At 44.3% G+C, this 27,403-nt stretch overlaps 1 protein-coding gene across 2 annotated transcripts; it reads left to right on the top strand.

Annotated features, from left to right (window-relative positions):
- On the top strand, positions 1 to 27,403 carry ZSWIM4 (zinc finger SWIM-type containing 4). 2 transcript variants are annotated; one of them, XM_066593730.1, is made up of 14 exons: positions 1 to 306; positions 4,263 to 4,464; positions 9,262 to 9,609; positions 10,033 to 10,181; positions 10,258 to 10,408; positions 10,497 to 10,673; positions 10,840 to 11,163; positions 11,277 to 11,414; positions 11,508 to 11,768; positions 11,865 to 12,000; positions 12,094 to 12,248; positions 12,873 to 13,036; positions 24,103 to 24,184; positions 24,272 to 27,403. In XM_066593730.1, exons 1-14 carry the CDS (start codon positions 193 to 195, stop codon positions 25,147 to 25,149), a joined length of 3,279 nt encoding a protein of 1,092 aa, XP_066449827.1. In that variant the 5' UTR covers positions 1 to 192; the 3' UTR covers positions 25,150 to 27,403. The 2 variants fall into 2 exon arrangements, with proteins under 2 accessions (XP_066449827.1, XP_066449828.1); XM_066593731.1 differs by lacking the exons at positions 1 to 306; positions 4,263 to 4,464 and adding an exon at positions 6,674 to 6,750.

Here is a 27,403-nt window from a genome sequence, read left to right as displayed (position 1 = left end):
TGTTAAGGAGATTTAAAGGGGCCGCGGATCGGGGGCAGGCGGAGGCGAGAGGCTGGGCCGAGGGAACTGTGACCGGCCGCGCCCCGCGGGAGAGTCCGGGGATTGTACAGAGGACAGGCCACAAATATACCGGGCACAGAGCCGTGGAGGAAACCGGAGGCAACGATCCCGGGGGGACGAGAAGAGTGGAACATGGAGCCCCCAGCCTCCAAGAGGAGGTGTCCCGGCCTCAGCCCCCGCTACAAGCCGGACTCCTTACTGGATCTCAGTGCCAAGAAAGTGGCCGAGACGTGGGCCTTCGAGCAGGTAATGGACAGCTGTCAGACTGAATGATGGAGCTTCAGGGGTTAATATCATCTGACGAGTGTGCATATAATGTACACAATACGGCTGCTATATACAGTATATAGTGTGATAGATTATATACCCTCCCAGATCCAGACTATATAGTACTATACGGGTTCTATATGGCACTGTATACAGATGGCAGATACTGGATACACAGTGGGATTATATATTCTCCTAGATCCAATCTATACAGGTTCTATATGGAACTGTATACCGATGGCAGATACCGGATACAGTGTGATTATATATCCTCCTAGTTCCAATCTATACAGTACTATACAGGTTCTATATGGTACTGTATACAGATGGCAGATTCAGGATACACAGTATATACATAGATCCAGTCTAGGAGGCTATATAATATAGTACTATACAGGTTCTATATGGTACTGTATACAGATGGCAGGTACTGGATATACAGTATATACAGTGTACTAGATTATATACCCTCTCAGATCCAGACTATACAGGCTCTATATGGCACTGTACACAGATGGCAGATACTGGATACACAGTATATACAGTGGGATTATATATTCTCCTAGATCCAGTCTATACAGGTTCTATATGGAACTGTATACAGATAGCAGATACTGGATACACTGTGTATACAGTGTGGCTATATATCCTCCTAGATCCAATCTATACAGTACCATACAGGTTCTATATGGTACTGTATACAGATGGCAGGTACTGGATATACAGTATTACATACAGTGTACTAGATAGTGTACTATACAGTATTACATACAGTGTACTAGATTATATACTCTCCCAGATCCAGACTATACAGGCTCTATATGGTACTGTATACTGATGGCAGATACTGGATACACAGTATATACTAGATACAGTATACTAGATTCCCAGATCCAGTGTATATGGTACTATACGGGTTCTATATGGTGCTGTAAACAGATGGCAGATAATGGATATACCTTATACACAGTGTGATAGATTATATACCCTCCCAGATCCAGTGTATATAGTACCATACAGGTTCTATATGGTACTGTATACAGATGGCAGATACTGGATACACAGTATATACCATATACAGCATCCCCCTATATCCAACCTAAACAATACCATACAGGCTATATATAGTGGTGAAGAGGTATACAGTATATACATTACTATATACAACCTGTATAGAATTCTGTAGATTGGATCTAGGAGGGTATGTAATATGTCACACTGTACACACAACTATACATGTTCTATATAGTGATGTATATAATATATATACACACCACTATATAAAACCTGTATAGTGTACATTTGATCTAGGAGGGTACATATTGCACCATATACAGTGTGATATATTATATACATCAGTGTGTGTATATATAACCTGTACAGTGTGACATATTGCATACCCTCCTAGATCCAATCTCCACAATTTTAGATAGATCTCTGTATACAGTGTGATACATTGGATCTAGGGGGATATACAGTATAATATATCATAGTATCCAATACAATAATGCTCTATATAGTGAGGTATATAACATATGGAGGCAGTATATACTGTATGCAGAGTTATATGTCCTCCTAGATCCAATGTACACAGTACTGTACAGGTTCTATATACTGTATATCTACACCTCTATGTACATCACTATCTAGAACCTGTATAGTATTGTATACATTGGATCTAGGAGGCTATATATCACACTATACAGGCTCTATGTAGTTATGTATATACTAGAAATATAGCCTACACACTTGTAATATATATATATATATATATATATATATATATATATATTACAAGTGTAGACTATGTAGAATATAATGTGCTTTACATTAAATTCTATTGCTATATGTACATTGCTAGAGTATGTTTATTATATATAGCACTTCTGTATATTATATCTTGTGTTGCTGGGCAGGTGTGTGGATGCATCATAGTATCAGCATGACCTAATCACTTCCTCATACTACATCCACCCTTTCCCTAAATACCACACCAGATGCCATCATAGCGGGGAGTGTCACTTGTCACTCGTGGACATGCTGCGCAATAAACCTGTCCAGCGATCAGATCTTGTATACAGGAGCCCCGCCGACAGGATCCTGTCATCCCCTTTTTCGATGATCCGGAATCTCACAAGCAATAAGACTACGGGACGCTGTTAATAAGCGGCGGTGTAATGAATACCCACTCGTCACCTCTGTTTTACTGACCACTTGCTCATCCTTTATATAAACGAGTCAATGCTGTGTACATTTGGAACTGATTTGTACTGTCATCCAAGTCATTTCACGGACTTTACTACCATATGTGTCAGATGTGTGTAACAGCGCCCCTAGAGGCAACACTGCTGTGAAAAATAAACTGATATATTTTTGAGGGGTGTTAAAGGGAGTCCGTCACCACTTCTTTTTTTTTTTTTGTGTCCGTGCGCTATAAACTGAATGTCCTGTACAATGTGTGATGTTACATAGAATCCATAGATGGCTTTTATAAGATGTTAGCCTTTGTTTATCCAGTGCCAAATGTAAATTAGCTTTGCGCCATCCAATGGGCGGTCCACTTCTGCCCCCGGTCTGGGCTCTCTCCCTCCCCAGTGTTTGAAAAACTGTCCCCTTTCATCCTTGGTGACATCTCCGCTCCACCCGCTGGAGACGTCATGTGTTCCATCATCACAGCGCTGAGGGTCCTCGGTCAGGACTGATGTCACAAGTCTGTGCCGCCATCAGTGCTGCGCAAGCACGGTGGTGATGGAACATGAGGCGTCACCAAGGATGGAAAGGGGCAGTTTTTTAAATACTGGGCAGGGAGAGACATCGGGCTGTGGGCAGCGGTGGACCGCCCATCAGATGGTGCAAAGCTAATTTACATATGGTATGGGCTAAACCTAAAGGATATATGTGGACCGTGGAGTCATAAAGGAAGGAAGTAAAGGTGTCTATGGATTCCACATGACACATTGTACAGGACCTTCAGTTTGTAGTGCATAAATAGGTGACAGACTTCCTTAAAAAAAACAAAAAAAAAAGTTTTATCTGGCATCCATTGTCCAGAAATTCCAGACTGCTCGATACTCTGGGATCTTGGAGAAGTATTGATGAGACCTATTTGAAGGGGTTCTCCAGGACTTCTACCATTGATGAGGTATTCTTTGATTGTTCGTTGATTGGCTTGGGATCCCTGGGCCTGCTGTCACTGTGGATACTGCTATTCGCATGCAGTGGCTTGGGGTGGTACTGCAGGCCAGGCTCCCAATGAAGCCGTAGTGCCTAAAGTACCAAACTGGGCCGCTGCTATGTTGACCGCACTATTTGCGTCCAGCTCTGTCTACAATGACAGCCTGCCTGACGATCAGCTGGTTAGTGGGGATCCTGAGCGACGGACCATGCGGAAGGATAGGTCATCAATAGTAGCAGTCAAGTTTTCACCCATTCCCTGGATAGGTGAAATCTGAAAGATCGGTGGGGGTCCAACTGCTGGTACCCCCATCTATTCTAGAACGAAGCCCCAGTTGGTTTCCAAGGGAATAGACTGAGGTGGTGCTGGCACACCGCCACTTCATTCATTTAAATGCCAACACCGGAGATTGCCAATGCGCTTGAAATGAATGGAGTGGTGATGCGCCTGCACGACCTCCTGTCCTTGGAGACCAACCGGACCTCCATTCTTGGAATCGGTGTTAGTCCCAAAGGTTAGGCCCCTCTGCGATCTCCGTTTCCACCTATCCAGTGGATGGATGAAAATATAAAGCAATGGTCAGGCTGGAGTACCGCCTAATGTTTTGTGCAGTCTCTTTTCTCACAAGTGACTTTGACTGTCTGATAATCCAGAACATGTGTTATTGACCGTTTTCCGCTGTATTATAGGAATTTGCTGTATAATGTAATATCTTACACCATAATGTCTAGTTGTAACAAATGTATCATTTTCCTTTTAGGTTGAAGAACGATTTTCCAGGGTCCCAGAACCGGTCCAAAAACGCATCGTGTTCTGGTCTTTCCCGCGCAGTGAGAAAGAGATCTGTATGTATTCGTCCCTGGGCTATCATCCTCCGGAGGGCGAGCGAGATTCCAGGGTCCCCTTTAATAGGGGGCTTCAACTGCTGCAGTCCGGAGCGGTGCAGAGAGTGCTCCAAGTGGGTGAGTCCCCCGAGCCGGGCACTTGTATTATGTTGTGTACAATGAGCGCAGGGTTTCGTTATTGTGCAGCGCCCTCAGGGGGGGCAGAGCCCATGCTTGCAAATCAGGTTTAACTGAATTATTGTGAATACAAACAGGATTCTTTTTGAAGCAGGTGCCAGGCCCCGCAGTCCTGTTTATTCTCCATCTCCGTGAATGGGCTGCATTTTGCACCCCTGAGCCGCCAGGTTACAGCTTGCTCAGGTGGAGGACATTATGTTGTCGCCTCGTCCACACCTGAGGCTGCTGCAGGCAGCGACATGTCGTGTAGGTGACAGTTGGTGGCACTCCTCACGTCACCAGTATCGGGTTTTTACTACTTATTCCTTGTGACGGTGTCCCTGTGTGAGTCAATGGCCATAGCTTGTCCGGGCTTGCTGCCCCTGCGGTTGAGAGCGGGCACTTCCTAGCACGCCCGAACTTGTGCCAGAGCTGCTTCTAACCTGATTTTCCACCAGAGCCTGATGTATTGAATTGGGGGCCCTCTATGCTTATTGTGATGGCTTTATATTGTCCCTATTAATGCCCTAGACTTGCTTTATCCTCGCTGTAATTTAAAACTCTTTACCCCCCTGTCCCTCCGGTATTTATTTTTCTCCCTTCCTTTATTAGGATATCAAACCCGAATGGCTAATCCCTTTTTGTCCTTTCTCTGAAGCCCCCAGGGACCCCCCTTTCTTCTCTTCTCTCTGGGTGATTGTATTTTGTACACAGCAGATAAAAGTGTCATTGACAGAGAGGGGCCTGAGGCGTGTGACGAGGACAATGTGCGGCTGATACTGGGCCGTCGTCATGCGTCACAGATCCCACACATGCCCTGACCGTGGAGACCTGGGACAGACTGCGGCTGTGAATGGGGCTTATTCATGGCCCTGGGAGGCTTCAGGGGTTGCGTTTCCATTTAATGCACAGAATGGGTTTTATTAATTTTTTTCTTGTATTCCTGGTAAATTTGAGATCTGGATATAATTTTATGAAGCATTTGGCTGAATCGTTAAATCTACAGATCTCCGTCTTATTGACAACATCTTAATTGTCTGTCAGTAGCGTGTAATAATTCATCTGTATGCCACGGTCCACCCCCATTGAGAATAACCCATGCATGGCAGACTTACATCTGTAGGAGTCGTTGTTGTCTGGCTCCTCCCCTTTGCAGAACTGGGCTGGGGGGGTTGAACAGATGGGAAGCGTAGTCTGACCCCCCACTACTCCTATATAACCATCCTTATGTAACCGCAGATCAGTGATGGCAGCCTTAGGATTTATGGTCCCCCCCCCCCCCCCCCCTTCAGTCCTACAAGTAGACGTGTGGTACAGCGGGTGCATGTATCCAGATGAATTATACATAACCCAGGAAATGATGCCCATAAGCATCGGGACCACCAATAATTGTGATTTACAGCCTCTTTTATCTCCATGTATTAAATATCAGAGTGTTCTCGCCCAGCTGCAGCCCTCAATATGGAACTGGCCTAAGGTGTACAACCCTCACTTGTATACCCTTATGTGATTAACCTCTTGATGCTAAAGGGTGTACATGTACGCTCCCAAACAGTGGATTTGTATACAGTGGGCCTGAGATCCAAGCCCACTCCATAAGGTGCCGTCTCTTACAGTGTTAATGCCGATTGCAACTGTTAACCTGCTGTCGATTTTAACAGCTGCACTTAAACGCGTCGTTTGGGGTCCCGAATAGCCCCCATATGATGAGATTGCGAGGTGCAGTTCGGTTGTGATGGCAGCCCAGGGTCTTCTGAAGGCCCCCATGGCTGCCAGGTATTTCTGCCTATTAAGACAGGCCTGTGACCTTTCTTAATAGAATACGTGCAGAAGTGCCATATACTGCAGTACTGAAGTATTGCAGTATATGGTATAAGCGATCAAATGATTGCATGTTCTAGTCTGCTATGGGGACTAGGGAAAAGTAAAAATAAAAAAAATAAAAAAACTCCCTTTTCCCATAATTATAATAATAATTAAAAAAAAAAAAAGAGCACAAACATATTTGGCATCGCTGCGTCCATATTATTGCACTGACCCACAGAATTAAGTTATGCTATTTTTACGCAGTGTGTGTGTGACATATAAACATGCCACCCCCCCACCCCCCACCAAAGATGGTAATATTGTGGTTTTGTTCTTTCCTTTTTGGCCGGGCTCACACATACGAGTCAGATTCTGCATGCGGAGTTCCGTAGCGAAAGACCTGCGATCATTTGTGGAAAGTAACTGAAGACGATCGCGGAGGTACACGTGTGCACAGCGTATCATCCGCACGGAGGAAAGATCTCTCGCTCCTCTCCAGTCGGCATTCCAGCTTTTCTATCTATTCTCGTATGTTTCGTTCTTATTTGCGTATGGGCGACAGAACACTAGCATCCGTTGACTTCAATGGAGGCCATCCGCACGGAATCCGCGCTAAAATAGAGCTTTCTGCGGGTTTTTTGTTGTCTTCTTCCTCAATTCGTATCCGCGAGGAAAATTCGAAAAGACATGCCTTTCAATGTCCACACTTTACCGCACATATGTGCAGACCGCGATTAAAATCCGTTAGGCCTCATGTCCACGGGGAAAATCAGATCCGCTGCAGATTCTCCATGGAGAATCTGCAGCGGGTCCCTCCTGCCCCGCGGACATGAGCGCCGAAAATAGCAATTTAAAAGAATTTACCTATCCGGTGCGGGCGACGAAGGTCAGCTGTTCCTCACGGCCGGATCTTCATTTTCGGCCGGCGGATGAATTCCTGACGCCGGCGGCACGTCGCCGGCACGTCGTCGACGTGCCGCGCGCATGCGCCGGGCACATCCGCCGAGCCGAAGCAAGGGAGATGCGGCGGTGAGGAAGAGAAGAGCTTCGCGGTCCGCTGCGGGTGAGTAAATGCTTTAAATTCCTATTTTAGGTCTCCCGCGGATCCGGACGGCTTCCATAGGCTTCAATAGAAGCCCGCGGGAGCTGTCCCCGCGGGAGACCCGCATGAAAATGGAGCATGGTCCAGATTTTTTCATGCTCCATTTTTTTTTAAATCACTTTTATTGACGATCCGCGGGTATTTATGTACCCGCGGGTGGTCAATGCATCCCTATGGGGTGCGGATCCGCGCGCGGGAGATCCGCTGCGGATCCTAAATCCTATTTTCCCCGTGGACATGAGGCCTTAGTGTTACACCCTCCCCCCCCCCACCTCCATCCCTTCACTTTACTTCAATCTTTTTTATTTTTTCAATACATAACATTGCACAGTAAGTGGTGACATTGAAAAATATGACTCAAACAACGAATCAATGGCGATGAAACAATGAAGGTTATTTTTTTGAAAGTGGAGAGAGTTTGGGGTTTTGTTTCTACAGTGTTCACCATTTTGGTAAAAATACCGAACTTTCTTCTTTTGATCATCAAGATTACCGTGATGCGTAGTTTTATGTAGATATTTTTTATTTTTTTTAAGGACAATAAAAACACGTTTTTAAAGAAACTATTGAGTGCATCAACTCCTTCTAATCCACAACATCTTTATTTTTCCAGCGGCAGAGCCATCTGAGGCCTTGTATTTTTGCGGGAAAGATTGTAGTTTTTATTTGGTACACTTTTGAGGTGCCTATGACTGTTTTATTGCATTTTCTGAGAGGAGATCAAAGAAAAATGGCAATTCTGGCATTACTTCTTGAAGTTGTTTACGGCTTTCACCATATTTTCATTGCCTGGGTCATTATGAACATGGTAATACTTATTTTTTAAGTCTCTTAAGGCCCATTTAGACACAACGATTATCGCTCAAAAGCCGTCTTTTGAGCGATAACCGTTGAGTCTAAATGTGTGGCCTTCATGGACTGTTTGTGCGCTGTTCATTTGCTGACGAGATTCTCTCAGCTGGTATCCCGCTGGCAGTTCCCCTAGCGGGACACCAGCTGAAAGCGCTGAGAACACAGAAGACAGCGCTCCAGCTGTCTTCTGCATACCCTGATCGGAGCGCTCAGCTGGTTACTAGCTAAGCGCTCTGAGAACACAGCAGCTGTATACTGAAGACGGTTTGAGCAAATTTTGAGCGATCATCCTGCCGTGTAAACGCACACAACAATTATCGCTCAAAAGATTGCTTTTGAGCGATATAATCGTTGTGTCTAAATGGGCCTTTAGGGATGGTACACTGCATTACTTAGGTAGCGCAGTCTACTAAGCATCTGACAACAGCCAATTAGACTCTGTTGGAGTCTAATTAACATACTTTGTGGCTATTATCGGGCTGCCATGAAAACCTATTGGTACCTTGCGATTGCACCGCAGGGTGCCGATGGGTGACAGAGCTCCCCCCATCGTCTGCTTACATGCTGCAGTTGCTATTGATTGCGGCATGTAAAGGGTTAAAATTGTCAGGATCTGAGGTTTCTGTATTCCTGGCTGTTTGAGCTGGTTATCAGAAGTCTGCTAAGTCATCACCTTGAATGTGTGCAGGTTTAAAGTCCATTAGTGACCCCCATAAAAAAGTGAATTGGTGGTCATTAAGGGGTTAAGCATGCAGAGATCTCTAATGGCTGTTTTGCTTGCCAGAAAATATCGCTTCTGTAAAAAGCTGGATGACCTCACGTGGGACACAAAGTGATCTAGCCATCAGTGCTATCTGGATGCCACACAGGAAGTCTACAGTTGTTGATCTCAGCGTTCCGGTACTAAGGAGAGCGGGGAGACTGTTCTTGGTTATGGTGAACCTCGTCCCTTTTATTATCGAACCCCTTTAACGCTACTTTCGGCATTTATTCTGCAGGCTTTCACCTCAGTGGATCCGTCACAGAACCAGGAGAACCAGAAAGAACCTACCAAGTGTCCATTAGTTTCGACCGCTGCAAGATCACATCTGTCAGCTGTGGCTGTGAAAACAGAGACATTTTCTACTGCGCCCATGTGGTGGCGCTGTCCCTGCATCGCATCAGACGGGCACGAACAGTGGAGTTGCGGCTTCCCATCTCGGAGACCCTTTCCCAAATGAACAGGGACCAGTTACAGAAATTCGTACAGTACCTGATCAGCGAGCATCACACGGAAGTGCTGCCGACGGCTCAGCGGCTGGCGGATGAGATCCTCCAGTTGGGATCGGAGATTAACCGAGTGCACGGTAAGGATGCGTGTGACTTGGGGACTAAGGAAGGCCTTCACATGGCCATTTGTGGACTGCACCATTGGATCCTGTAATGTTATGTTCATGATTCAAGATGGAAGACGTGGCAGATATTTAAAGGAACGCACTGATATAACTTGTGCACTCATGCTCTGCCCTTTCTGGTCTAGGCTTGAGCAAAGGAGTATATTAATTCTGCCAGGATGTTCCTTTAATTAGCATTGACCTAATTAGACTGTTAAAGCCTCAGGGCAAACTCCTTCCAAGTTTGCATTTCCGATTACCTGCCACTAGGGGCAGCATTTCCTTTTGTTTAGAATGCATTGATAAAGCTGTATGATCAAGAGTGTCTATTCAACTCTGCATGGTCTTCTAGTTTACGCAGGGTCTATTGCCATCACTCATAATTATTGCTTTTAGGAGCCCCAGACCCCACCGCAGGTGCTGGACGTGAGGATGAAAACTGCTGGCATTTGGATGAAGAGCAGGTTCAGGAGCAAGTGAAGCAACTCTTGTCAAATGGTGGATACTATGGAGCCAGCAAACAACTGCAGTCCATGTTCAGCAAGGTGCGTAGCCCTTCCCGGCTTTGATTTTTCCTGTCCTACTGTGTTCAGCTTCAACATCTAGATCCTGTCTCTCTAGGTGCGGGAGATGCTGAGGATGCGAGATTCCAACGGGGCCCGGATGCTTATCCTGATGACTGAGCAGTTCTTGGAGGACCCGCGGTTGGCTTTGTGGAGGCAACAGGGAGCAGGAATGACTGATAAATGTCGGCAGCTGTGGGATGAGTTGGGTAAGAGTGGTCCTTAAGTAGGAATACTGCCTGGGAGATGATCTGGACTGCTGATGATTCTTGTAGTGACCATGTCTTGTCCTGACAGGTGCACTTTGGGTGTGTGTAGTGCTCAGTCCCCACTGCCGTCCAGAGGAAAGAGAGTCTTGGCTGGAACTACTACGGAGATGGAACGCTATGGACATCTGTCCTCTGGAGGAAGGAAACTATTCCTTGGATGGTCCTGGGGCTCAGACTGCTCCTCAAAGCTCGGGTGGAGTTCCAGGTATGAATACAGGGCGGTTATCATAGTTCATACGCTGTCTTTCTGTGAACTCTGTACCAAAGGTTGTAAATCCGTTTTATTTATTTATTTATTTTTTTTTTCCTTCTTACAGTTTTTTGATAACTGTAGTAGATGCTTTAAATCTGGATTTTATCTTTATTTCCAGTTATTGCTCCCCGTCAGACCGTTTTCGCAAGGGCCCTTAAGGCAGGAGAACTACGCTGGAATGACCCCCACTTACAACGGGTCTTAAATGGCGATACCTGTGCTTCAGGAACAAGTGTGAAGTGCAGCACAGACAAGCTGTCCTATGACCCTCAAGGCCGTCCCCTCTGGCTAGGAGACCATTTTCCAGTAGCCTGTGCCCGTGTTGATGCCCTGAGATCACACGGGTACCCGCTTCAAGCTTTGAGGTTAGCTGTCTCTGTGGTTAACACCATGAGGTTGCAACGCCAACACCAGATGGAGGGATTGAAGCAGCAGAGGAAAGGTGAGAAGAGGAGATGGACAGATGGTGGAAAGTGGGTACGTGACATGGAAAAGCAGAGAAGAATCAATGTATTACATGTCCGCTCATGCTTTCTTTATTTTTCCTCCTAATAGAACTTCAGATGAAAGGCAGCACAACTCTTACTAATCTAGAGGGATGGATTGGCCACCCACTTGATCCTATCGGGTGTCTCTGTAAGACTTTCTTGGAGGCTAGCCTACCAGAGGATGAAGGACCTGCTCCTTACCCAGGTACATTATTGTAGGCAGTTTGTTAAACTGGCTAATAACTGTTATGAAGATGATGCCTGGTTTAGGATTTTCTAACGTGACTTCTCTACTCAGAGCTTGGTGGAGAGCAGAGGAAGGTTATGTACCAACATGTCCCGGTACCGGGAGGGTCCCCATCAGGAGAGTCTCTTCTATGTCTGGCACTAGAAGTGGCCCTCATGGGCTTAGGGCAGCAACGAGCAATGCCTGAAGGCCTCTATGCCCAAGACAAGCTAGTCAGAAGTGAAGAGCAGATTATTGGCCTTCTAGGAACTCTGGAGATGGGGGAGAGGCTGGTGCAGGTGCTGAGGAAGCAGGCCATGTTACTCTTAGAAGGTTAGTAGAGTTATGGAGGTGGAGAACAATGTAAACCTTAAAATATTTGTGGCAATGGCCTGTATGTCTAATTACCCTTGTATTGATTTTTCCTAGGTGGTCCATTCAGTGGATTCGGAGAAGTGATTTACCGGGAGAGCGTTCCTATGCATACGTTTGCGCGCTTCCTCTTCACTGCTTTGCTCCCACATGATTCGGACCTGGCATACCGTATTGCCCTAAGAGCTATGCGGTAAGTACTAGGAGATAAATAATGGCATTCTGTAAACTCATATTTTTATTACCAGCTGCTGATTTCTCTAAATCTGGTCCTCTTGGCTTCCAGACTTCCAGTCCTTGAATCGGTTGTTCCTCCACATGGATCGGACATCATGCCTCTGGATTCTATGCTGACCAGTCGCTTCCCTCGCTGGTTTATTCTTGGGCACCTAGAAACACGACAGTGCGAACTGGCATCTGCCATGCTGACGACAGCTAAAGGTATGGCTCTTGCATTGATATTTCAGTACAGTTAAAGGCTAAATAATGACTTATGACAGGAGGATATTCTTTCCATTCTTGGTATGGTAGTTTCTTTGAGAACCTTAATGTTGCTACAGCGCCCCTAGTGGTGGTGATAGATTATTTTTTATTTCCTTTATTTTTTTTTTCTGATTGACTGTTTTTGAAACTGGGAGACTGAGGGTCAGGATGATGGGGTGTCTAGTTTTGTAGTCCATACAATTTCTGTATTTGTGGGTTAGTCCATTTGAGTTTTCTTTGTTCGAGGTTTGCAGGGATTCACAGCCCCCTTTCTGTGGGGAGGGGATAAGAGGAAAGGGAAGGTAGGACAAAGTTAAGTCCTATCTTTACCAGGTTGTAGGTGTTTTCCTAGAAGCTCAGTTAGCATGGCGTAAAAGCCTTTACTGTGAGTTCCCTATGTAGGCACATGTAAGGAGGCTAACTGTAGACTATGTGGAGGTATTCCTCAACCAATCTGCCTAGAGAATTCAATATTGAAGAAGCATTTTTCCAGCATATCTGTTTTTGGTAACTGGATCTGGTAATTCTTTAGTTTTTTTTTTTTCATTCTGTGAATGTAATTCTTTCTCTTCCCCATCATAGGAGACCCAAAGTGGCTGCACACAGTCCTGGCTTCCATCCAACAACATATCCATTCCCCAGCTCTGCTATTTAAGCTGGCCCAGGATGCCTGCAAGACTGCGACTCCCCCCAACTCTCCCCCGGACACCACGCTGCTAAACATTTCCCTGGAGCTAGGACTGCAGGTAAGGCCCACTTTGTTCAACTGTTTCTTATGGAAATGACCGCCATGGGTGCGCTCACACCTCACTAATTTGTTGCAGATCTACAACATATTTCACCCTTTTCTATTGACTTCAAATTAAAGGGGTGGAATCTGCTGCAGATCTACATATAAATCAGTGAACGATAATGTGATTACTGTGAGGCGGACAAATGACTGTTCCTCCTCGCTTGGCCATAAGGAGGCGCAGTAGTATCGACTCTGCCTAAACTCTGCTTGTGATACCAGTTACATGTGTGTGTGCCCACCTGCTCAGGGGGCTAACTTCAGATTGTGGTCTGGTGCCAAAATAGCAGTCTCTGCGAAGCCCCTGCAAAATAGGCCCTTTTACTGACCTCAATAATGGACTTTAAATCTGAACATCTTTTTAAGGCAAAGGATCATGTGAGACAGTGACTGGCAAAGTGCTGGAGGGCAGATATGTTTCACCTAGGATGCTCTCGTATGTGGCATCAGGGAGTACGTGGGCAGATACGTGTCACCGAGCAGCCTGGGCTCGGTGGAGGAGGCCAGCATTTGTGTCAGTAACACTAAGTTACTGACACGTTGTAGTCAATGTAGTGGCTCCAAGCCGCATAGTCCAGGCCGGCTTTTCCTGGAGTGGTAAAAGTGAAGGGTGGGATGGATACTCCAACGTACCAGGTGAGGCTGTTAACAGGCCTCATAAAAAGCTGGGTCTGCAGGTCTGGGAGAAAGTGTGGTGAGACCTCTGCAGGTCTGAGGAAACGACTGGCTGTGCACAGCAAGCAGTGTTTTTGCAGTGAGTAGTCAGGATCGATCTGTGTATAGTGAGGTGCTAATTTCTGTTGGCCTGGAGTTAAGGCCTGTTTTGCTTTCTTTTGCTGAAATAAACCCAGGCAAAGCCTGGACTATGAACTTTACTCCTTGTGTCACTGTCTCTGGCTGTGGATGCCCAGGGTGCTACCTTATCCTGACGCTAATCCCTCACAATACCAAATCTATTCTGAAAAAACAGAAATATAAAAAATTAAACAGAGTGACTTTCTCCACTACGGACACAGAGGATTATATGTCTGAGATTCGTCAAGCTATAATCCCTCAAGCCCTGAGTCCGTCACACATGAAAACCGGAAAAGGAATCAACAAATGCAGATGAAAAAAAGTGAAGAAACCGTTTTTCAGACAAAAAGATATCTGAGCAGAAAAAAAAAAACACTAGGTAAAGATACTTTGGGCAATAATGGGATCATTCTTTCTCCATTCATAATATCTAATAACCAATTAAGAATCCTGGAGAAGGGGCTCCGTTTTGCTCACGAGAGGGAATTTGACATGTTTGAAACAATGATGGACATTAATAAACTCATTAGAACGTTAACTGTTAAAAGATACTTTCATCTAAAAGAGAAACAAGAAGTTCAATGTGGAAGAACAGAAGAAACATCGTTGAATACAGTTACCAATTTTGAAGGTAAAACCTATAGAGATCATCATCATCATCATCATCATCATCATCATGGCTATCTTAGACTTCATGCAATTGGAAAAAGAAAGTTACAATGTAAAAGAAGAGACAAATAAAATCAAGTTTAACATTCCTAATACAGAGTTCTATCCATTAAAAGCAAGATCAAAATACATGGATGATTTCCAAACTGTATGTGAAAACTGCAGAAACTCAAAGAAATTAATGAATGTAAGATGAGAACAAATAATCTAATTTAGAGAAAAGAAAGAACTTAAGGAATTATCATCCAATAAGAACTTAGTAATTAGGAGATCAGATAAAGGGGGCAACATTACTGTTATGGATTCCATCTTTTACGCCACTCAGATAAATTCCATCCTGTCGAATAATAAGATCTATAGAAAACTGATTGATAATCCTATACAAGATGGTTTGAAGAAAATAAAGGATCTCTTGAATGTGGGACTAATGCTGGGAGTGTTGGAGGAAAAGTAAATATCCTTCCTTTGTCCTGACAATCCGGCATTGGCGTTTTTTTTTTCTCCTCCTCCTCCCCCCCCCCCCCCTCTCCCATGGTCTACCTAAATTGCATAAGAACGAATTTCCTCCCCCTTTTCGTCCCATAGTTGCAGGGATCGATTCACCCTGTGATCGTCTTAGTGCATGGGTGCATTGGTCCCTGCAACCGTTGGTGAAAAGTGCACCGGGTTTTCTAGAAGCTAGCAGATCTGTTATGCAGCAATTACGAGATTTCTCATGGAGTAATAACACCTGCTGGACCATGTGTGATGTTGTGGACCTGTACTCGTGCATACACACCATGCGGTATTAATGTCAGTTAGATATCACCTAAATAATCACAGTAACTACACAAAAGAATTCATTTTATTAGCAGTGGAGTTTTTGTTAAATCATAATTTTTTTTTACATTTAATAATGAGTTCTTGCTACAAATTTCGGGAGCCCCGAAGGGCTCTTGGTTTTCTCCTACTATCGCTAATTTAACCATGAGTTACTGGGAATCTTTATTTTTTGTGAAAATAACCCATTTGGAAGCCGCATGGTGTGGTATGTTACATCGATGATATAGTGGTTATCTGGGATAATAGAATTTTCACGGTTTAGGATTCTATGCAGCTTAAAACGTAACTTTTAATATACATCCACTCAAAACTTAAAATAGACTTGAAGGGGTTGTCCCGCGGCAGCAAGTGGGGTTATACACTTCTGTATGGCCATATTAATGCACTTTGTAATATACATCGTGCATTAAATATGAGCCATACAGAAGTTATACACTTGCCTCCTCCGGTGCTGGCATCCCCGTCTCCATGGCGCCGACTAACGCTGTCTTCTCCTTCCATTAGACGCGCTTGCGCTGTGCGGTCTTTTGCTCTGTTCAATGGGGCCTCTCCGGCATGCTCGCGCCGCCGAGGCCTTCTGCGCATGTGCAGACCAGCTCTCAAGACCTCGGCGGCGCGAGCATGCCGGAGCGGCCCCATTGAACAGAGCAAAAGACCGCACAGCGCAAGTGAGTCTAATGGAAGGAGAAGACAGTTAGTCGGCGCCATGGAGACGGGGACGCCAGCACCGGAGGAGGTAAGTGTAGAACTTCTGTATGGCTCATATTTAATGCACGATGTATATTACAAAGTGCATTAATATGGCCATACAGAAGTGTATAACCCAACTTGCTGCCGCGGGACAACCCCTTTAAAGTCTAGAATTAGGACACACAAACATAAAAGTCACAATTCCTCATAGCCCTATTATATGAGTAGAAATCAGGGCTGGAGGGAAAGGAAGAAAGAGGGCAAGAGGGAGAGGCCAAGAACAATGCCTCTATGCAAAAAGCCCTCTATACCAGGACAGGTATCCTTAATCAAGAAAGCCAGACCAAAAAGCACTTGGCTCACATGAATATAAAAGGGTCCTGTAGGACAATTATATGTCCCTGTGACTTTAAATCCTGGAAAATATTCAATTTTCTGCCACAAGACTGGATAAACCAGTAATATATGCCAATCAAAGGGGCGATCGTTATCACGACCAGCAAATCTAAAGGAGATCGTTATCACGACCCGGTTCTATAAAACGGCTCGACGCGTTTCTACCAGTAAGCCTGGTTTCGTCAGGAAGCAAAAAGAAACTGCCAGCAGCCACATCAGTAAGCTGCTGCAAAAAGGAACGAAGATTTCTGATCCTCGTATAACTATAGCTGGGTGAGTGATAGCCGATCCTATCTAGCTGCAGCTATTCTAGCATAGCATTCACACCATCCCGGCCCCAAGGTTAGAGCAGAAAATAACAAAAAGAGTAGCAGCACCAGCCCTTATGGTAGGCTGGCGGCTAATGAGTGTCCAGGTCTGTGAGCCCATTATAAGGCAAAGGCCCCACCTCAGGGGGACGGGTCAATGCCTAGTAAGCCAATAGTATCCTTACATCTGGGAAGCAACCCATTATAAGACGGGGTTATCAGAATGATGAAGCTATAGAGCCTATAGTATCGGCCTGGACCAACACCGGTGTTGGTGGCAGGGATCACTTCTTACCAATGAGCCTAGTGTGGCGCAGTGTAAGCTCTCGCCTACGACCTGAAGGTTGCAAGTTCGATCCCTGCATGATTCAGGCAGCCGGCTCAATATAACAAAGAATATAACAAAGTGGTATAAGTAAATAAAAAAATACTGATGATATTAACTCCTACAACATGCTGGTTGACGGAAGAGGGTGACTTACACCAGGTACCCTATATGTACCAGAACTAATCATCTAGATCACAGAGGCCCAGATGTCAGCGGAGTAATAGAATAGATGATCCGCATTTACATGTATCCCTAGAGCCCCAATTGGGGTTCCAAAAATGATCATTGCCCTAGGATATAGAAGCCAGAGATCCCCCATAAGAAGGATCCGGAGTGTTCAAACAAGTGAAGTGTGTTAACTCATAATAATGTATCCCACTTAGAACCTTGCTCCTGCATGATCCCGTGGGGAGCTGGTGATGGAAGACCCTGACTGATGTTAGTCACGCTCCATGTTTTATAGCTTCTGATATATTGAAGGAGTTGTACTGTGATTCTACTTAGTTGGAATGCCCGATTGGCTCACAGAGGGGGGCTGACTGAAAAAAAACAGTGGACGACATGATGTCTCTGTATGTTGTCCAGGGACATATAGATCACACAAAGCTTGCAAAGGATAAGATCTCATTGAGACCCCTTGGATGTACGCAATCGATTCGATACGTCCATTGTGCCTCTTTTTGCAAGAGTCTCCTGTCCAAATCACCTTGTCTCCCATAACTTCTGATTGATTCTATGCCTTGGAACAACAGGGGGTTCGGATTCCAGTCATGGAAATCCCTCGTGGTTGGCTACAGGTGTATTGTCGCCTCGTCTAATGTTACCTACATGTCCTAGAATCCTGCGTCTGAACTCTTGTGTGGTCTTGCCAATGTAGTTCTTTTTACAGGCGCATATGGCCATGTAGACAATATGTGAGGTACGGCAATTAATGAATTCTGTTATTTTGTAGGGAATCTCAGTATAGGCACTCCTTACAGTATCGCCTTTCAGTATATTACTGCACGCCAAACAGTCAGAGCATGGAAAACTCCCCTTAGGTCTGTATTTGGCCATGTAGTGGATTGCACAGATTTAAGATGACTTTTAACCACCATGTCTTTAAGATTTCTACCCCTTCTAAATGTCAGAAGCGGGTTTGTGGGAAGGAAGGTCTTCAAATCAAGGCCTTCAAAGAGAATATCCCAATATTTTCCAAGTAAATCCCTCATGTACGGAACACCATTGTCAAACGTGGTGATAATGCGAGTAGTCCCGTCCTGATCTTTTTTTTTTTTTATTGGGGATCAGTAGACTAGATCTATCCTGTTCCACCGCTTACTCAAATGCCTCCTCAATTGTCTTTTCCGGATAACCTCTTTTGGCAAATCTGTTTTTTAATTTTGAACTCTGCTGCTTAAAGTCCTCCAACTCAGAATAATTGCGTCTAAGACGCAAGAATTGGCCTTTTGGGATGCCTTTTTTTAAAGGGTATGGGTGGGAGCTTTCCAAAGACAGTAAACTGTTGGTGGCCGTGGGCTTCCTAAAGAGGATAGATGATAGCCTCCCTTCTGATGTCTTGATGATTCTGACATCGAGAAAGGTAATGGACTTTTCTTGTATCTCCATTTTCAATTTGAGATTTATGGAGTTGCTATTTAGTGAGGTGACAAAATCACGGAAGGATTCCTTCATTTCTGACCACATGATGAGTATGTCATCAATAAAACGCAACCACAAAGGGATGTTATTAGTCCAATGTGCGTTACTCTCAGTGAAGACCATCTGTGCCTCCCACCAGCCCAGGAACAGGTTGGCATAAGATGGGGCACATGGGCTCCCCATCGCGGTGCCCCTGAGCTGGTGGAAGAGAAAGGTAATGGACTTTTCTTGTTTCTCCATTATCAATTTGAGATTGTCCTAACCAATAATTACTTCCCTTTTGATGGCCATCAACAGTTTGCTGTCTTGGGAAAGCTCCCACCCATACTCTTTAAAAAAAGGCAGCCCAAAAGGCCAATTCTTGTGTCTTAGACGCAATTATTCTGAGTTGGAGGACTTTAAGCAGCAGAGTTCAAAATTAAAGAACAGATTTGCCAAAAGAGGTTATCCGGAAAAGACAATTGAGGAGGCATTTGAGTACGCGGTGGAACAGGATAGATCTAGTCTACTGGTCCCCAAGAAAAAAGATCAGGACGGGACTACTCGCATTATCACTACGTTTGACAATGGTGTTCCGTACATGAGGGATTTACTTGGAAAATATTGGGATATTCTCTTTGAAGACCTTTCTTCCCACAAACCCGCTTCTGACATTTAGAAGGGGTAGAAATCTTAAAGACATGGTGGTTAAAAGTCACATTAAATCTGTGCAATCCACTACATGGTTAAATACAGACCTAAGGGGACTTTTCCATGCTCTGACTGTTTGGCGTGCAGTAATATACTGAAAGGCGATACTGTAAGGAGTGCCTATACTGGGATTCCCTACAAAATAAGAGAATCCATTAATTGCCGTACCTCACATATTGTCTACATGGCCATATGCCCCTGTAAAAACTACATTGGCAAGACCACACGAGTTCAGACGCAGGATTCTAGGACATGTAGGTAACATTAGACGATTTTTTTTTTTTTTTTTTTTTCAGTCAGCCCCCTCTGTGAGCCAATCGGGGATTCCAACTAAGTAGAATCACAGTACAACTCGTACTGTGGGACATTTTGATGCTTCCTTCAATATATCAGAAGCTATAAAACATGGAGCGTGACTAACATCAGTCAGGGTCGTCCATCACCGACTCCCCACGGGATCATGCAGGAGCAAGGTTCTAAGTGGGATACTTTATTATGAGTTAACACACTTAGCTTGTTACTATCCTGCTAGGTTTGAACACTCCAGATCCTTCTTTGGGGCAATGATCAATTGGGGCTCTAGGGATACATGTAAATGCAGATCATCTATTCTATTACTCCGCTGACATCTGGGGCTCTGTGATCTAGACCCTATAGGTACCAGATGATTAGTTCTGGTACACTTGCACAAAGGCAGTTACTGCTCCTGGTGTAAGTCACCCTCTTCCGTCCACCAGCATGTTGTAGGAGTTAATATTACCAGTATTTTTTTTATTTACTCATACCACTTTGTTGTATTCTACCTATATTGACCTTGAGCCGGCTGCCTGAATCATGCGGGGATCGAACTTGCAACCTTTAGGTCGTAGGCGAGAGCTTACATTCTGCACCACACTAGGCTCATTGGTAAGAAGTGATCCCTGCCATTAACACCGGTGTTGGTCTGAGCCGATACTATAGGCTCTATAGCTTCATCATTCTGATAACCCCGCCTTATAATGGGTTGCTTCCCAGATGTAAGGATACTAATGGCTTACTAGGCATTGACCCGTCCCCCTGAGGTGGGGCCTTTGCCTTATAATGGGCTCACAGACCTGGACACTCTCATTAGCCGCCAGCCTACCATAAGGGCTGGTGCTGCTACTCTTTTTGTTATTTTCTGCTCTAACCTTGGGGCCGGGATGGTGTGAATGCTATGCTAGAATAGCTGCAGCTAGAGAGGATCGGCTATCACTCACCCAGCTATAGTTATACGAGGATCAGAAATTTTCGTTCCTTTTTGCAGCAGCTTACTGATGTGGCTGCTGGCAGTTTCTTTTTGCTTCCTGACGAAACCAGGCTTACTGGTGGAAACGCGTCGAGCCGTTTTATAGAACCGGGTGGTGATAACGATCTCCTTTAGATTTGCTGGTCATGATAACGATCGCCTCTTTGATTGGCATATATTACTGGTTTATCCAGTCTTGTGGCAGAAAATTGAATATTTTCCAGGATTTAAAGTCACAGGGACATAAAATTGTCCTACAGGACCCTTTTATATTGATGTGAGCCAAGCGCTTTTTGGTCTGGCTTTCTTGATTAAGGATACCTGTCCTGGTATAGAGGGCTTTTTGCATAGAGGCATTGTTCTTGGCCTCTCCCTCTTGCCCCCTTTCTTCCTTTCCCTCCAGCCCTGATTTCTACTCATATAATAGGGCTATGAGGAATTTTGTGTGACTTTTTTTTTTATGTTCGTGTGTCCTATTTCTAGACTTTAAGTATATTTTAAGTTTTGAGTGGATATATATTAAAAGTTATGTTTTAAGCTGCATAGAATCCTAAACCGTGAAAATTCTATATCTAAACTATCTAGTAGATTATCCTGCTTCAGTGAAAAAATTATCTGGGATAATAGTCCAATAGACACTGATGAAGCGGAAATGATGGGACTAAAATTCACAGGAGAGAAAAGAAATGGTGAAACCCCTTTTCTGGATCTAATACTGAAGGGAAACGAAACAACAGGTAGAATAGAATTCAAATCTTATAGGAAACGAACAGCAGGCAATACCATCCTGCATGCAAAAAGCAGACACCCGGACCATGTGAAAAGAGCTATACCTGCAGGGGAAATGATCAGATCATTACAAAAGGATTATAAAACTGAAAATGAGATCATTATTAGACTCACCGAAAGAGGCTATAATAAAAATTATCGTAACAGTCTCACATAAAATAGGTAAAATAAATAGAAATGAACTGTTATTTAATGAGACAAGAGGAACCAAAAATCTAATTCATCAGTTTTCTTCACTACTTTATAGTTGAGAATTATTTTTTTTCTCATTGTTCGTTTAAAATAGTTTTTAATAAACGAAAAAAATCCACATTATCAATACCATGAAATTAATAATAGAAATGCAGTGAGTGGTGGGATGAATAATGTAATTATTAATATATGTGAGATATGTATATAACTTATTTATAGTTCCATTATTAAGTTATATATTTGACTATTTTTTTACATTTATGCATAATAATTATTTTAGAAATTAAACACATTGCAATGTCAGTGAACTATATATACTGTTATCATCATTGCATCAATTTAATTACATTTATTGATTCTAGTCCATTTATTCTATACTCACATAATATTATTATAATTTAGACTCTTGATATGTAGTTATTCTCCAAATGTATCCCTAAAGTACATAAATTTAGAATATATTCATTCAATATGGTTATTACTGACCTTAAGGGAACAAACCAATTATTCAGATTATATGGGGTTAATCAGCTGATTGTTTTTAATTGGATATGTTATTTAAATGAACTAGCAGTGACGTGAATTATAAGGTGATCAAGGCTCAAAGTGGGCTGAAACGCATCTTCCATGTTTGAATTTTTTTTATTTATTTATTTTTTTAAAGCACATTTTCTAATAAAGAGGAGATTTTGTTCACGAAAGTCCGCGTTCCCATCTATTTGGATGCATTCTACTAAGGCGAAGGATAGGCTGACTGACAGCCACACTCCTGCTCTAACAGCCAGTAGTGTAGAAACCTCTGATCCTGGCAGTTAAACCATGACATGCCACAATCAATAGCAAGTGCAGCATGTAAGCAGATGACATGGGGAGGGGGGCTCCTTTTATCACCCATCAGCACCCTGTAGTGCAATTGCAAGGTACCAATGGGTTCTCATGGCAGCTGCAAGGCTGGCAAAGGCCTCAATGTCTGCCATGTAACTCGGCCTGTAAGATCCTGCAGAATCTAACAGGCTGCTGTCACAGGCTTAGTAGAATGCACTGCATGAGTAATGCGGTGTACTATCCTAATGGCCGAACAATTGCATCTTTGAGTTCTCTTGAAGGTCTAAAAATGATGTCAGGAGTTCAATAAAGTTTTAATTTAAAGAAAAATATTCCAGTTTAAGAAAATGCATGTTTTCCTTAAAAACCCTTGTAGCTACCCAGATAATGAAGATATTTTATTTCTCGCATGAAAACCATCAAAATTTTAAAGTAATGCCAGAATTTGGTTTCTGTTCCCCGTTCACCCCCCCCCCCCCCCAAAATGCAATAAAAAGCAATCCAATAGTCACAGGCAGCTCAAAATGCTACCAATAAAAACTACAACTCTTCCTGCAAAATGGCAAGACCGGACAGAGCTCCATTGCTATGAAAATGTTATCGGTTTTGCCATATGGCGAGAAAGGAAAAACAATCTAATCTGTAACAGCGTTGTGCAAAAGCAGAGAAATCTATGAACTTGATATTGCAGGAATTGTGCTGATCCAGATAAAGTTATGTTATTTGTACCGAAGGGTGAACACTGTTAAAACAATCCCAAAAATAATGGTGTAACGGTGTGTGTGTGCGCGTTGTTGTTGTTGTTGTTGTTGTTTTTCCTTGTTTGTTTTTTTTCCCTAATTCTCCACCCCTGCAATTTTTTTTTTAAAATAAAAGTTGTACCACATTATATGTACCATTAAAAATATACCTCGCCCCCCCCCCCCCCCCAAAAAAAAAACACACATACGGCTATGCCAATAAGTTATGGTTCTTACAATGCAACGATGAAAATTGCTTGTTCCGTAAGTTTAAAAATAGGCTTGTCACAAAGGGGTTAAGGGTGCGTTCACACTGCAGAATTGATGCAAATCCACACCTTTTGTGCAGTGTGCCAGCTTTCAGCCTGCACATAGCATCGCTCCTCTCACCTCTGAATACGGAGTGCTCACTGGCAGCACCAAGAGCACATTTTACCGACCTCAGAAGGATGGAAGGCTAAGTCAACCTTGAGCCTGCTACCTGAATCAAGCGGGGATTGAACTTGCAACCTTCAGGTCGTAGGCGAGAGCTTACACTTTGCGCCACACAACCTGCAATTCAAGCCGCCCCCAGGGAAGCATGGGTGCCCGCAGCTGAATTAAAGCATGCAGATTTGTTTTGTGGACCTTTTTGGTGTGGAAAACAAGTCGCAGCATGCTCCATTTTGCTGCGATTCCTGCACAGACTGCTTCCGTTGAAGTCAATGTAAGCCGTCCGATCCGAGGCCCAGGCCACGGATTCCATGGGAAAGCGGGATTAAAAAAAAAAAAAAAAACTCTACTGGGCATGTACAGTGGCTCTAACCCGCCCATGGACATGAGGCCTAAAGCTGCCACTTCGCTAATCGCTACAGCCATTCTTTCTTGCAGGTGATGAGAATGACCCTAACCACTCTGACATGGCGCCGGAGGGAGATGGTGCGCTGGCTGGTATCGTGCGCCACAGAGATTGGTATGATTCATCAGAGTAACTTGCTGTTCACTTCAGTCTTTCTCTCTGCAAGCCGCTACATTTAACCCATTGTTCTCCCTTCTGCAGGCGCACAAGCCCTTATCAGTGTCATGCAGAACTGGTATACTCTCTTCACCCCCATCGAAGCGACCAGCATCGTCGCTGTGTCTTGCACGTCTCCTGCCACCCTCCTGCGCTTCAGTCAGGACCCCAGACAACGAGAAGAGCTTTGCTCCTGTGCACGGGCCCTGGCTTTACAATGCGCGATGAAGGACCCACAAAGCTGTGCCCTACCTGCCCTGACTTTATGTGAGAAGGACCACACCTCATTTGAAGCTGCTTACCAGATTGTTCTGGACAGTGCCAGCTCTGGTCCTGGCGCACATTCCCACCTCTTCACAGTTGCCCGCTACATGGAGCACCGCGGCCTGCCAATGAGAGCCTTCACCTTGGCCACATTAGCCCTCTCCAACCTAACGATAGGTTTTAGCCAAGACTCTCACCCTGCTGTCAGCGATGTCCTGTGGGCATGTTCCCTGGCACACTCATTAGGCAAAGTGGAGCTGAGCACTGTGGTACCCTTAGTTATCAAAAGTGTGCAGTGTGCCCCAGTCCTCTCCGATATTATACGCCGCTGTAGCCTTGCACCCCCTGGCCTAGCACAGACCCTCTCTGCTGCTAATAACCCAAGAGGCAGGGGAACGGTGCCACGGGCGGACAAGCCTCCGCTCTGCCAGCTTCTGGAAGCTGCAGTTGGTGCCTATATAAGCACTACCCACTCCCGCCTCACTCACATCAGTCCCCGACATTATGGCGAGTTCATAGAATTTCTGGCAAAAGCTCGAGACACTTTCCTGCTGGCGCCAGACGGCCATCGCCAGTTCGCCCAGTTCCTGGATAACCTCAAACAAACTTACAAAGGGAAAAAAAAACTGATGCTCCTGGTGCGAGAACGATTCGGGTGAATGGAAGACTGTAGGGGACACCCCTAAAAGACTTTACTCTCCCTAATTTAGGGACCCACAACCCCCTGCGGAGGGGACGGAGCGTATGACACTCCACGTTGGATATATCGTACAGCTGGCGGAGGAACGCTGTAGTGAAGGATACTTTAATTTTGTTTATGAAAACTCCCCGGTGGAATTGCGCATTTTTATTTTTTGTGTTTTTTTTAATAGCTTCTATTTATTTATATATAATTTGTGAATTCCCCCTTCCTCGCCAAGGACTGCGCCGAAAGCCTTTACACGGACCTGGACAGCAAGTGACGGAAGGTTTCGGTATTTTCAAGCAAAGGGGGAAATTTATCTGCAGAGAGCAGAATTTTCTCTTATTTATTTCTGACGGATCTTCTGTATTAACTTATTAATTAATATTTTTTTTGCATCATTTTTCAGTTTTAAAACAAAAAAAACCCCTGAAAATATTTTGTGAGCGACGCTCTTAGTGAGCTTTGGATGTGACCCGCCTCACCCCTTAACACAGTAACCAGCTTTACCATAGCAAAGCTTCAGAACAGGCCCAAACCAGTATTATTCCAGCCTGTGCGTATGGCGGCCATATTAAAACCATCCGTTTTTTGATGTTAATAAGTAAGAAGAGACCAAATTGTGTTGAATTAGAAAAAAGTTAAACCTGGCACTTATGGCAAAGGCAGACCTTTTGGACTGGCTGCAAAATGGCTGCCTCTCACTGGATGTAGGTAAAGCGTCGTGGTGAAATGGCGCTGATACCCAACATGTTACCTAGAGATGGCAGCCATTTATAAAGTTGGCGGTTTCTGTTCTTGTATAGATGGGTTGTATATGTTTTTCCTCTGTCCATGTATTTCACGGACCCCATATAGCCTATGAGGCTATTCACATGAGCGATTTGTTCACGCAGACCGAAGGTTGGTGTAAAAAGATGGGACATGTAATGTCCACTGTCCGACACGAGTTGCGGGCTAAACAGCTACACCACCTGATGCTGGCAGCCATTTTGCGCCTCACTGATGGCATGTGTTCTTATACCGGGCTCGTACAAACGTATTTGTATTGTGCATTACAAGCGCAATGTATGTGCGCATAACATGTGGTAAATGGCGCCAATGAAAGTACGCCGATTGTTCCACTTACCCAATAAATATACGCAAGGGTATGTTACACGCGGTAAAAAAAAAAAAAAGCATCATGTTCTATTTTACCGTATATTACACGCATGAGAGCCCTATTCTCTATTTGAGACGCAGTGAATATGCAATTAATTACATTGCTTATGTGTGGCATTTTTTACGGAGACACGAGAAGGAAATTGGGAAAAAAAGCCAGTACAAGACAGCGTGTATAAAAAAAAAAAAAACGCAGTACATTCGCGGGAATACTGGCGCAAAAACGTGACGCTACGTATTTCCATACGCTGGTAAAATGCTGTGATTATTACGCAGTGGATTACGATGCGGTTGTGTGAGCCCGGCCTAATTGTGATCACATCGGCCCACATAATGGCTGCCTCTGCTCTGTGAGCTGGTGGCGCGCTCTTATTTCCAGTCACCATTCCTTGTATTTGGACGTTTTCCCAGGTGAGCAGAACCTGCTGTGAAGGGTCTCATGGTGGTCGGCACCTTCCTCTGTATACATAATGTATAGGACTGTATATGTATTTCCACAGACTAACCCCTAGACAACGCCGTGCTGAGACAGTGGGCCTCAGGTATGGAAATTGCCTCACAAAGCAAAGGCCTCGTTGCCCATAGCAACCAATCAGAATGCTGCTTTAATTTCTATAGTACAGATTAGAAAATGAAAGCTGAGCTCTGATTGGTTGCTATGGAAGATTGGTTGCCATGTGTCCCTGAGGCAGTTTGTAAGACCTGTGTCTCTACCACTGGTCGATGCTGGGGAGGGGATCCTATTGCGTAATACCTCACACCCCTATGTCCCCCGTAACTCCAAATGGCAATGAAGTAGTAATGAACTGTACACTGAAACTATAACTCAGGAAGATGTTACACGCTGACATGAGCCCCTCCCCGTATCCTGTAGTATGTCACCCCGTAGGTCTGACCGTGTACATTGCGAAAGGCGCTCACTCGTCAATATATTTTGCTGCGTCTGTGGCGCCGGGCTGTAAAAACCAACAAAGTATAACTATAAATATATATATGGATTTATCAGTCTGTTATTTATTGCTGCATCTCTGACACCTGATTCTGAGGACATAAAATACATTTTAAAGAAA

This window comes from Eleutherodactylus coqui, chromosome 2, assembly GCF_035609145.1.
Source record: "Eleutherodactylus coqui strain aEleCoq1 chromosome 2, aEleCoq1.hap1, whole genome shotgun sequence".
NCBI classification, from domain to species: Eukaryota; Metazoa; Chordata; class Amphibia; order Anura; family Eleutherodactylidae; genus Eleutherodactylus; species Eleutherodactylus coqui.
This window is presented reverse-complemented; position numbering and strand designations above follow the sequence as displayed.